Source organism: Hylobates moloch, unplaced genomic scaffold, assembly GCF_009828535.3.
Source record: "Hylobates moloch isolate HMO894 unplaced genomic scaffold, HMol_V3 SCAFFOLD_7, whole genome shotgun sequence".
In the NCBI taxonomy this organism is placed as follows: Eukaryota; Metazoa; Chordata; class Mammalia; order Primates; family Hylobatidae; genus Hylobates; species Hylobates moloch.
This window is the reverse complement of record NW_026652282.1, coordinates 15,245,362-15,258,766: the sequence shown is the minus strand read 5'-3', so window position 1 is coordinate 15,258,766 and position 13,405 is coordinate 15,245,362. Positions and strand designations below refer to the sequence as shown.

Genomic DNA, 13,405 nt, shown 5'->3' with positions numbered 1-13,405 from the left:
ATTAAAAAAAAAAAAAAAAAAGGTAGGCCAGTCGCAATGGCTCACGCCTGTCATCCCAGCACTTTGGGAGGCTGAGGGAGGCAGACCACTTGAGGTCAGGAGTTCAAGACCAGCATGGCCAACAAGGTGAAACCCCATCTCTATTAAAAATACAAAAATTAGCCATGCATGGTGGTGGCTCATGCCTGTAATCCCAGATACTCGGGAGGCTGAGGTATAAGAACGGTTTGAACCCGGGAAGCGGAGGTTGCAGTGAGCAGAGATTGTGCCACTGCACTCCAACCTGGGCAACACAGTGAGAGAGAGAGAGAGGGAGAGAGAGAGAGTGAGAGAGAGAAAGAAGGAAAGAAGGAAGGAAGGAAGGGAGGAGAAGAGAAGAGAAGGCTCCTATCTCACACTCAAGTTAGCTATTTCTGGAGTCAGATCAAAGCCTACTTCCACAATTTATCAGCCACATGATTTTGGCCCTATTACATAGACCCTCTGAGACTCAGTTTCCTCATCTGTAAAATGAGGCTAAGAATAGAGTTATCTTGTTATAGTGATTGAGACATCTAGTAGAGTGTCTAGCATGTGGTAGATGCTCAATAGGTAGTACTTGTTAATATTAGGTTTTATATTCTGCTGCCATTTTTATTCTTTATTAAAGCCAAACTCATTATTTCTCCCCCCCAAACTCATATATCTTTTATAAGTTTCCACATTCAAGTCCCTGGGATCATCTTTCATGCCTCCACACGTACCAGGTCCCTGCTACTCCGCAACAGCTCTCTACTGCATCCTTCATTTTCAGTTCTCTAACGTAAGATTATTATTTATTGAACACTTATAGCCTGTAACCCAATGTTGGATGTTCACAGCTTTGTATAACTAGCTATCTCAAAAGCATATGTCACCTACTGCTTCAAAACAAACAAAAACTTCTCATAAGTCAACCACAGTCACAGAAACAAATTATATGAATCACCACTTTCCTGTCCTGGGCTCAATGAGCATCACCGTCCAGCCTCTCCCTATCAAGCTGTACAAGCCCACTTTCCTCAAGTTCTAAATGAATGCCTTTATTTCAACCCCATTCAATTATCCTTGCCTTGTTGTAAGCATGACCTTTTTGGGTTTTTGCTAAGAAGAGCATGCTACAAAACATGCCTATTTCACAGGCACTTTAAAACAGACACACAAGGCTGGGCGCAGTGGCTCACGCCTGTAAATCCCAGCACTTCAGGAGGCCGAGGCAGGCAGATCACTTGAGGTCAGGAGTCCAAGACCAGCCTGGCCAACATAATGAAACCCCGTCTCTACTAAAAATACAAAAATTAGCCGGGCATGTTGGTGTGGCACCTATAGTCCCAGATACTTGGGAGGCTGAGGCACGAGAATCGGTTGAACCCATGAGGTGGAGGCTGCAGTGAGCCGAGATCACACCACTGCATTCCAGCCTGGGTGAGAGTGAGACTTCGTCCCCCCAAAAAAAAAAAAAAACCACATACAAATAAAAAGATAATTAACTATGCATAATGTATATCTGTAGGGTAAAGGTCCAAACCAGAATATCTTTTTTTTTTTTTTTTGAGATGGAGTTTCACTCTTATCATCCAGGCTGGAGTGCAGTGGTGCAATCTCAGCTCACTGCAACCTCCACTTCCCAGGTTCAAGTGATTTTCCTGCCTCAGCCTCCTGAGTAGCTGGGACTAAAAGCATGCGCCCCCATGCCCGGCTAATTTTTGTATTTTTAGTAGAGACCAGGTTTCACCACGTTGGCTAGGCTGGTCTTGAACTCCTGACCTCAGGTGATCTGCCCACCTTGGCCTCCTAAGGTGCTGGGATTACAGGCGTGAGCCACTGTGCCCAGCCTAGAACATCTTTCAAATGTGAGTAGTCATAATGAGTCCTAAAAAGAAGCTTAGTCACTGCTAAGAGTTTTCATATGCATGTCAATGTGTATATATAATAACTTATTATTATATATACAATAAATATATACATCTTAATTTTGTTTAGCTGTCAGAAAAATAGTACAAGCTATATTTTTCCTTTGAAATTGAGCAGCATTAATTTCAGTAAATTAGGAAGTATGATCTTTGCTCTGGATCAGCCCAACATCATATTCTATGCACAAAAGACAAAATACACCTATTTATCGGCATGACCTCTCAATTACTGCAACAGTACACAGATTAAAACAGTGACTTTCTTCTATACTTGTTCAAATATACAACATGCTAAGAATTATTTAATTATATACACACCCACAGTCAACCTTTTCAAAAAGATACCCAATTTATGCATAAACAATCACACAGACCTGACTTATACATTTTTATAAACATTTCACTAAATTTTTAAAGGTATGCAAAACATATTGGCCTGATTACATAAGTATGATCGGGAAGATTACATACATTTTTAATTATAATACGAGTTTCATAATAATCCATTTGTTTGACCCTAAAGCATCAATCTTGCCAGAAGCATCGAATTCTCTATTTTTGGATAATGGGGTATAGATTTGAAGGTCTGATTTTAGCTGAGAAAAGGATATACTATCTATAACAAGCCTAATGACTAAACAGCTGCAGATTCTAAAAAAGAGTTTTATAATACTCTGAGATAGGCACTAATTTATGCTTTAAATTTTCCATCCAGAGATATCTTTTTAGACACATGCAAGGAGAAAGCCATAACACTTAAAGAGCTGGTGTGTGACCTCATGTAGTGAAGGACAGCAAAGACAGAAATGTTTTAGATGTATCTCATTTGCAGCAACTTCACAGGCTTGTTTTTTTTTTTTTATCTATTCTTCTATCTCTTCAGACAGATCATAAGCCATATAAAGGCAAGAAAAGTATGGTTTATTTATCCTTGTAATTCAAAGTGCCCTACACACAGTAACTAAAAATCAGAGTTCACATTTAGAGTTGGTTTCCTAAGAGCAGAGATGTCCATTCTCATCCACTTTCACACTGGGCCCATCCTGCTGGCACTAACAGTGTGTGTTTTGAGAACCAGCTATATGAAACAACCATTTTAACAAATGAGTAAATAGAAAGATAAAAACAATATATTTAAATAATAAACTATTTTTATATAAAAGGCAGAGGGAGAGCTTAAAGTTACATGAAAGTATAGAGGAAAAGGTCACAGGTTGAAGTATGACAACGACTAGGAGAAAACATTTGGACTCTGTACATGATGTGTAATATATATCAGATATATGTATAACACATGTATGCATATGTGTACGTACACATGTAAGATATGTATATATCTCATAAATCTTTGAGTTTTAAAACCCAAGATTAGAAGTAAAAACTGAAGTTTCCATTTGCAATGTTGCATAAACAGAGCCATTGTATAAAAGGAGGTTTTATGTTCGGGAAAAAGTCAAATTTAACTTGGAAATTAATAACCTACGTCTCCCAAGAAATATCCACCCAGGAATTTTTTTTAAGCTTCAGAAACTTATAACTAAAGGCAAGTCATTAAAAGTATAGCATTTAGCATTTTATTAGGGAGCTTTTCATTTGTTTAATTTCAAACTACAGTAACATTTCTTAACAAGGTGTTCAAGGTGCTAAATTTATTTTTATTATATTTATTATTTTAAATTCTTAAACATCCTTAATCAAGAACCAATAGTACTCAAACCATTTTTGAAAATTTAATGGCAAAGAGATCTTCAGATAACTATTATTAACATAAAATAGTTCAAGCACCCAATTTCAAGAATACAAAAGCCATTGCATGGAAGTAAGAGATCTGTGATCTAAACACAAAAATATATTAAGTGTCACGAAGGCTTAAATCCCAAAGGCAGGTAGTATTTTGTACAATAGGAAAGAAAAAGCAAATATAAGAGTATCATCTTTATTTATTTATGTGTGTGCGCATTTACATACATACACACACATATATTATTTTCAATAGATGACAGATTCAAGAGTTTAAATGCTTTGGGTTAAATTGCTAAAATCATCACAGACATAAATTATATCACTCTAAAACATCATGAAAAAACTTAAAACCTTGGTCTTAACAAATCATATGCAAATGAAGCCAAATAGTCAGACTAGGTATGCCATAATAGAAAAATATTTAAACTAATGCTTGTTACAGTTTCAACACTTGCCATCTGAAAGTTACTCTCCTAGTAAAACATGTTTACCACTGAACGACAGCTATGGAAACTTCAAATAACTTCTCTGAATAATTTGTGATTATTATCATAGTAAAATAATTTCTAGTAAGGTTCATTTCACAGCTGTTCAAGGGTAATCAACTATAGCCAGTAATCATAATCTACACTATTATCCCAAGTTCTAGCTCATATCCAAATACCTACCTTATTACCCTTCAAAATCTGGATTCAAATGCATCAAGCAATCTAAGTCAGTGGCTCTACATGAAAAATAAAAAAATAAAAAAAAAAAAACTTCTCTTTTCTTATAAGTACTTGAACATAAATTAAATCTGTTACTGCCCTGCCTTCTTCTTCCCATCCCACCACCTTTTCTCTTTTCCCATTAGGGAGCTTTTCACTTATACAGTCATGCATCACTTAATGACAAGAATACATTCTGAAAAATATGTCATTAGGTGATTTTTATCACTGTGCAAACATCAAAGAGTATACTTACACAAACCTAGATGGTATAGCCTACTACACATCTAGGCTACATGGTATAGCCTATTGTTTCAAGGCTACAAGCCTGTATAGCATGTTACCTTACTGAGTACCATAGTCAATGATAAGTATTTGTGCATCTCAAAATGTTTTTTATCTAAACAAAAAATACCATATCATAATCTTACGTGACCGCCATCATACATGCTGTCCACTGTTGATCTAAATGTCATTATGAGGTGCATGACATAGGTCAGTTGAAAAAAAAAAAAAAATAGCATGTGATTGCTAAGAACTAAGGACTATCCAACCATGATCAAGCTTATCTAAAAGTAGTCACTTTCTGGCAGCATTCACATATTAATTCTACTTCATTAAACAACATCATCATAACCAGAGTTTTAATTACAGGTTGAGCATCCCTAATTCAAAAATCCAAAATGCTCCAAAATCCAAAACTTTGAGTACTGATATGAGGCCACAAGTAGAAAATTCTACAAATAAGTATTTAAACTTTGTTTTAGACAAAAATTTAAAATATTGCATAAAATTACCTTCAAGCTATATGTATTAAGTATATATGAAGCATAAATGAATTTCGTGTCTAGCCTTGGGTCCCATCCCCAAGGTATCTCATTACATATATGGAAATATTCCAAAATCCAAAAAAATCCAAAACATTTCTGGTCTCAAGCATTTCAGATAAGGAATGCTCAACCTGTACATGCCCACGTGCACAGACCACTACATTAGTTTCAAAACAGTTAAACATATACAGATATTTCTTTTTAAAAATAATGTACTTGCCTTGTGTCTGCATTTAAGTACAACTCCATAGGCTCCTATAATAAAAAGAAGTAAACAATCAAGCGCACACATACAAACTACAGGTCTTGAAGAAATCAAAGCTCTGCTATATTAACATTGCTTCTCAGTGTTATAATAATGACTACTAAAGTGACAAGATTCTATAGTGATAATGCAATAATGAGCCACATACAAATGGAACATACTTTATTATACATTTATTATAAATCAAGAGTATAGACAAGTCATTTCTTTCAACAAGTATTTTTAAATGTTTCTTTTTAAAGAAAATTTCATTGGCGATATGTTTAAATGTAGGGTTACACATTTATGAAGACAAGATTTGGTCTCGAGAACTTTGAGAATAAATGAAAATTAACTCAGAAGATTCTACGGAACTTAAAACTTAAGAGCTAGGCCAGGCACAGTGGCTCACACCTATAATCCCAGCACTTTGGGAGGCCGAGGCTGGCAGATCACCTGAGGTCAGGAGTTCGGGACCAGCCTGGCCAACATGGCGAAAACCCATCTCTACTAAAAATACAAAAATTAGCTGGGTATAGTTGCAGGTGCCTGTAATCCCAGCTACTCAGGAGGCTGAGGCAGGAGAATCGTTTGAACCCAGGAGGCAGAGGTTGCAGTGAGTCTAGATCATGCCACCGCACTCCAGCCTGGGCGACAGAGCAAGACTCCATCTCAAAAACAAACAAACAAACAAACAAAAAACCTTAAGAGCTAATGACATCCCAATAGTAAGCTCAAGCACAGAGCCCACCAAATACATTATCTATTCTAGAAGACATTAAAATCTTCCTCTAGGATACTGAAATGTCCCTTTATTTTTTTGTTTTGTTTTGTTTTTTAAGTTTTTTGTAGAGACATGGTCTCACTATGTTGCCCAGGCTGGTCTCAAACTCCCGGCCTCAAGTAATCCTCCCACCTCAGCCTCCCAAAGTGCTGGGATTACAGGCATGCACCACCACACCCAGCTGAATGTCTCTCTTGACTGGCAAGGTAGTCCAGGCCTCAGTATTCCAATTAATAGCTAGTAGGATTTGCTACCTTTTGCCATAAATAAAGACAGTTCATGCACAAAGGCCACAAGCACTCCCACTGTCTTTGGTGTATTTCAACAAGTAACCACCTTTGGGGTTACTTATCCTATTATCTAGGCAATAGACTTCTTCCTTAGAAGTAGAACAGAGTTGACAGCGAAGTACCCAGGAAACTGAGGTTAAAATTATAACGTGAAAAATCTAATTAAGAGAATCAAAATGTAATGAATGATAGCTGAGGTTTGCAGAAACATCAAGAACATTAACATTAGCAGACTGGCAAGCCTGCATTCATCTACGAGAAGGGGGCTTCAGGGATACAAAATTGGGAAATGTGTCTCCAACAGAGTCTATGGGACCTGAACAAGTCTCCCTCACTTTGGTAGGGATGGATAAATCCTATTATCACAGTTAGCACAGAACCAGCCATTATAACCATCTAACTTAACTCCACAATTGCCAGGCAATTGTTCAATTCTCTAACTGCCTATGCCAGTTTCTCTATGGGGTAAAAAATACAGTCTAAACTACAAGAATGTAGAGTTTGCTTGACAGGGCTTTTTTGGTTTTTTTTTTTGGAGACAGAGTCTCGCTCTCTCACCAGGCTGGAGTGCAGTGGCGCAAGCTCACTCACTGCAACCTCCACCTCCTGGGTTCAAGCTATTCTCCTGCCTCAGCCTCCTGAGTAGCTGGGACTACAGGCACCCGCCACCACAGCCCACTAATTTTTGTACTTTTAGTAGAGACAGGGTTTCACCATGTTGGCCAAGATGGTCTGGATCTCTTGACCTTGTGATCCGCCACCTCAGCCTCCCAAAGTGCTGGGATTATAGGCATGAGCCACCGTGCCTGGCGACAGATTTTTATATACTTTATATGTATATCCTAGCCAAAAATATATGTGAGGTGCTTTCCAAAGAAAGAAACATACAGCAGTGGTGGTTCTGATTACAACTTAAAGTAACATATTCTGATATATATATATATTACAGTCTGGTAATTTTGAGCCAATCCCAAAGAAGATGATCACCTGTGGCTATACTGAGAAAAACTAGTTATGATCCAGAAAAACTTAGGCCCAGAATCTGGAACATTCTAACCTTGTTACACCCTATGTGCTAGCCTTCTCCAGTCAGCAGCTTTATTGCATTGGTCTCTAATTCTAATACTTTTGAAAAATAAAATAGGCTATTCCAGAACAGATGGTAGGCAAGACACTGAAAATGAATTTTTACATAACATCAATGAAGAAATGGAAGAGGAGTTGACTACTGAAGGAACAAAGACCTATTTGTTTTGTATGGTTTGAATTTCAGACCTTGAAACAAGCATCCAATGATTAAACTCTTTATTTTAATTGTTTCTATGTATTTGAAAGGATTTGCTAACTTAAAAACTTAATAACAGCTTTGCTGTTCACATAGGTGAACTTTTTTAGTCCTTTAGGAATTCAAAGTTTATTTGAAAATTCTGAAATACGAAATTTTTGTAACATATGCTTTAAAGATATAAATGCTAAGAAACCATAATTATAATCACTTATCCTCTGTTAACAGAATCATTTATCAAAATTTCCAAAGTTATCTTTAAGTCTAGAGCAAAAATTACTAAGCAGGAAAAATCAGAAGAAACGATTTTTCTTTAGGAGTCAGTTTATACAAAATGACATCATATTTCATCAAATCAATGGTATATCATTGGTCATGAGCATTATTTTATGTACTATTAGGAAAGGAAGAATGCTGCCAATTAAACTGCGACATGATACTGATTATAAGATACACCCTGATTTCAGAGATAAAATTGTGTGCCTCAGAATTTACAAAACTAGTCTCCCATTTTCAAAGAAACAGAAGTTACTTATTTGTTTATTTACCAGGTATTAAGTAAAATTTCACCAACATGGTGAAAACCAGTCTCTACTGAAAATACAAAAATTAGCTGGGCACAGCGGCTCACGCCTGTAATCTCAGGAGGCTGAGGCAGGAGAATCGCTTGAACCCAGGAGGCAGAGGCTGCAGTGAGCCGAGATCAGGCCACTGCACTCCAGCCTGGGTAACAGTGAGACTCTGTCTTGAATGAATGAATGAATGAATGAATGAATGAATGAATGAATGAAATTTAAGTTATTCAAAATAAGCCTAGCTGATATAAAAATAAAATGTAACCAAGAAAAAAATGCAGACTAAGGAACTCATGATTGCTAAAAAAATGAATGAAGGCAAAGACTGTTGTAACACTGGGGCTCTTTTTAAAAGAAAAGGGGAAAAAATCTTTGATTTATTAAACTTTAAAGAGTTTTAAAATGTTATTAATTTTTTATTGGAGAGTGTGACCCAAATTGTTTAAGAGTAATTTTATTTTTAATATTTTACTCTTAGACACACATGTGAATTGATATAGGTTAAATTAACAGGATCCAATTAGTAACTTTTTGGTGGTAGGAATAACTGTTCATTGCTCAAAACTCAAGGAACGCAAAAATTCCAACTTACCTTCACCTACAACCCCAAGGATCTCAAATTTATTCATCACATTACCAATGTTAGGAATCTTCATGAAGACAAACTCTTCTTTTGATGCAAGCCACAAAACATGGCACCAAAAGAACTTCTCAGAAAGCTGTGCAGTAAGAACCAAAACCGTCTGAAGGAAGAAATTCTCACTGGTTGGTGGGAACTTTCACATATTTGTTCTAATCATGAAGTATTAAATGACTCCCTGAAAAAAAACAAACACAATTAAAAGCTGTAAGTTTTATACTTGCAGTACTCTAGTAACCAATCTTACCTCTTTGTATAGTTATTTTTCGATCCATTTTAATGTTTTATACACTTAAAATGAAGAAACCAACAGTAATAGGAGCGAAGAACCCAAAATGGAATGAATACAAACAAACAAATGAACCTCTCTGTATCTGAAATAATATAACCACACTTTTGGGGACAAGGACAAATGAATAAACCACAGGTAACTTTTAAAAACAGCATTTTCACTATCTACTCTCCTAAAGCTAAAAATAAAAAGAATTATAAACAAATACTATATTCTACTTAGCTACCTGCTTTTATACAGTGACATGAAACTTGTTTGTGTGTGTTCTAAGATTGGGCAAATAGGTAAATATTCTGTGAATATATTGACCTTGGTTTCTTATTCTCATAAAAGGGAGTAACAAATATAAAAAGGGAGAAGGCTTGGAGTTGGAGTTAACAATATAAGCTCAGTTTTTAATATACAGGAGTATAGACAGATACAAAGGTGTTTGTGTAAATGCGCACTCACATACATATATTTCCTAGCTCTGTCTGCTGAGAAGGCCTAGAAGCAATGATACCCCTATAGCTATGAACACAGCTGGTGCTCTAATAAAAGGAACTAGGGTTCCTTGAAGAAATGGCTGATTCCTAGGGTGGGGCAGGAGAAGTACCATAGGAGCCTAGGGCATATTTTTGTGGTGCCAGAAAGTAAGGAAATGCTCAAAGAATGATAGGGGTACCTCAAAAGGATACAGCAGTCAGACTGATGTGACTCCCACTGGCCTAATCAGGAATATTTGAGCAACAAAGTAAATAAGCACGGTAACAGATTATAACCCATATAATTTTTTTTAAAGTCCTTACTGACATAAATAAATAAATGGGGGAGAAGAGAAAAATCTTTTGCAAAGTATAATTCCAAATAATAAATGTAGTGATAAAATTAGAAAATCGCCATTTGGCAATCACTCTGGTAATAATTATTTCAAGCAAGTATGATCAATATATGCTAAAACTAGTGGTTGAAAATTTGATGGAAAACAGGATATTATCTAATCTCAAAGTATCTCTCCACAAGATACCTATTAATTACAAGAAGAAAAATAGTAATTTTACATTGAAGAATCCTGCCAGACACCACCTTAATTAAATGATCAAGTTAACGTCATCAATGAGGGGACAAACCAACATTATATGCCCCCGATAGGATGCATCACATCACCACTTCTGTGGCATTCCTGCCAGAAATGCAAAACCTGAATCTAACCACAAGAAGCAAGAGACAAGCCCAAGCTGAGGGACATTTTACTAAATAATTGGCCCATATTCTTTTAAAATGTCAAGGTCATGAAAGACAAGAAACAACTGAGCAACAAGAAGCCACTATTCCAAATTAAAGAAGATTAAGAGATATGACAATGAAATACAATGCATGATCCTGGATTACATCCTGGACAAGAAAAAGCTTTTGTTCTTTTTTTTGCTATGAAGAACAATTGATACAATTCAAATGTTCACAGATTATAGTACTGTTGTCAGTAGTTTTCTAATTTTCATATTAGTACTTCGGTTATATAAAACAATGCTCTCGTTTTTAAGAGACAGCACTAAAGTTTTTAAAGGGGCATCATGTTTACAACTTAAACCATTGAGAAAAATTACATGTGTGTATGGGGGAAGAGAAAAAAAGACAAAGAATTACAAAGCAAATATGATAAAATATTAACACTTAGAAAATCTAGGTCAAGGGTATAGGAAGTAGGAAACTCTTTGCACTATTTTTTCAATTTTTCTCTAAATCTGAAATATTTTCAATAAGCTTTGTTTCAAAAAGCTTATCCCATCTCTAAGAATAACAGTGGTAACAACACAAAATATTGTTTTAAAAGGAAGAAACAAATCAAAACAAGAAGTTCCTTACTGCCTATAAAATCTGAAACTTTTAACAAGAATACCCCATGTGATGTGGATAAGTATTGTCAAGAAGTGCCCTTCCATACACTGATGGTAGAAATGTAAATTGGTGCAAATTTTCTAAAAAGCAATATATACATAATTAGGTGATTTTAAAATGTGCATATCCTGATAAGGGCATCTGACAAAAACCTACAACAAACATCATTCTTAAATGTGAAATAGTAAACACAGTCCCTTTAAAACTTAAGAACATGTGCCAGGCACAGTGGTTCACGCATACAATCCCAGCACTTTAGGAAGCCAAGGCAGAAGGATCGCTTGAGCCCAGGAATTAGAGACCAGCCTGAGCAACACAGGGAGACCCAGTCTCTACAAACAAACAAACAAACAAAAACAAAAAAACCTAGCCTGGTGGGCATGGTTGTGGGAGGCTGAGACGGGAGGATCACTTGAGCCCAGGAGGTCAAAGCTGCAGTGAGCCGTGATTGTGCCATCGGACACTAGCCTGGGCAACAGTGTGAGACCCTGTCTCCAACAAACAAACAAAAACATGACAAGGACTTCTACTATTAATACTTATTAACATTAGTATTAAGCATCCTAGCCAGGCACAATGGCTCATGTCCACAATCCCAGCACTTTGGGAGGCTGAGGTGGACGGATCACTCACGCTCAGGAATTCAAGACCAGCCTAGGAAATGTGGTGAAACCCTTTCTCTAGAAAAACTACAAAAATTAGCCGGGTGTGGTGGTGCACGCCTGTAGTCCCAGCTACTCTCAGAGGGTGAGGTGGGAGGATTGCTTGAGCCCAGGAGGGCAAAGCTGCGGTGAGCCGTGATCACACCACTGCACTCCAGCCTGGGCGACACTGCAAGACCCTGTCTCAAAAACAAAAACAAAAACAAAACAAAAACATCCTTGCAGGTTATAGCTGGCTTAGTAAAATAAGAAACAATAAATGAATAAAATGTATGATTGAAAAGAGGAAACGAAAACAGAATTTGCAGATATTACACCTCATAGAAAATTCAAAAGAATTCATAAATTATTGGAATTATTAGTGTTTCGCAAGGTAGCTGAACATAAGCTTAATACACAAATATCAGCAGCATTTGTAAAGATCATTTGTAAGAAATAGAAAATGCAATTTTTAAAAATCACATTTATGGGCGGGGCACAATGGCTCATGCCTGTAATCACAGCACTTTGGGAGGCTGAGGCAAGCAGATTGCTTGAGCTCACGAGTTCGAGACCAGACTGGGCAACATGGCAAAATCCAGCCTCAACAAAATATGTAAAAATTAGCTGTGTGTGGCAGAGCATGCCTGTAGTCCCAGCTACTCCAGAGGCTGAGATGGGAGAATGGTTTGAGCCTGGGAAGCGGAGGCTGCAGTGAGCCAAGATTGTGCCATTGCACTCTAGCCTGGACAACAGAGCCAGACCTTGTCTCAAAGAAAAACAAAAACAAAACACATTTACAATAATTTTTAAAAGCACATAAGATTTAACAAAAGATATTCAAAACCACTTTTCAAATATATATGTAACTTTACTCAAAGACATTAAAAAGCACCTAAATATTTAAGTTATCCAAATTTTACAGCTAGGAAGATTCAAAACTATAAAGGTATCAATTCTTTCCATATTGATCTATATAGTCAATGCAATTTCAATCACAATCCTAACAAGATTTTCTAAAGAATTAAGACAAGCTGATTTTAAAATATATATGGAAGGGCAGAGTTCCAAGTAGAAGCAACACCCTCCTACTACAAGTATGAGCAGCAAAGAATAAGAAAAAGAAAAGAGTAAGAAAGATAAGAAAAGTTACAAGAGCACTAGGCTTTGAGGGTAGGATCTGGCAGGATGCCCTACTGAATATGTTGAGGATTATAATAGAGTGAGGGAAATTAAGACAGGGTGGTTCTGGCACAGATAAATAACTTAGCCAATAGAACAGATGTGACAGCCCAGAATAGACCACACTTCAGTATCCCTACAGATTCCTACAGACCTTACAGAAGTCAGAGTAACTCTTGAAGATAACTCAGACCATGTCACTTCTCATTCAAAACCCTCTTATGGCCTCCCATATCATTAAGAGTGAAAACCAAGGCCGGGCGCGGTGGCTCAAGCCTGTAATCCTAGCACTTTGGGAGGCCGAGGTGGGCGGATCACGAGGTCAGGAGTTCGAGACCATCCTGGCCAACATAGTGAAACCCTGTCTCTACTAAAAATACAAA

The 13,405-nt window shown here is 36.8% G+C and overlaps 1 protein-coding gene across 1 annotated transcript in view; it reads right to left on the bottom strand.

The window, feature by feature from the left end:
• CDKL5 (cyclin dependent kinase like 5) overlaps window positions 1-13,405 on the bottom strand; it is a 229,516-nt gene that overhangs the window by 135,265 nt on the left and 80,846 nt on the right. Inside the window, exons 2-3 of the mRNA XM_032756652.2 lie at window positions 8,982-9,207; window positions 5,432-5,466 (exon numbers count right to left, since the gene is read on the bottom strand). Coding sequence (XP_032612543.2) covers window positions 5,432-5,466; window positions 8,982-9,045 — 99 coding nt within the window. The 5' untranslated portion in view covers window positions 9,046-9,207. The remainder of the gene's footprint in view (window positions 1-5,431; window positions 5,467-8,981; window positions 9,208-13,405) is intronic.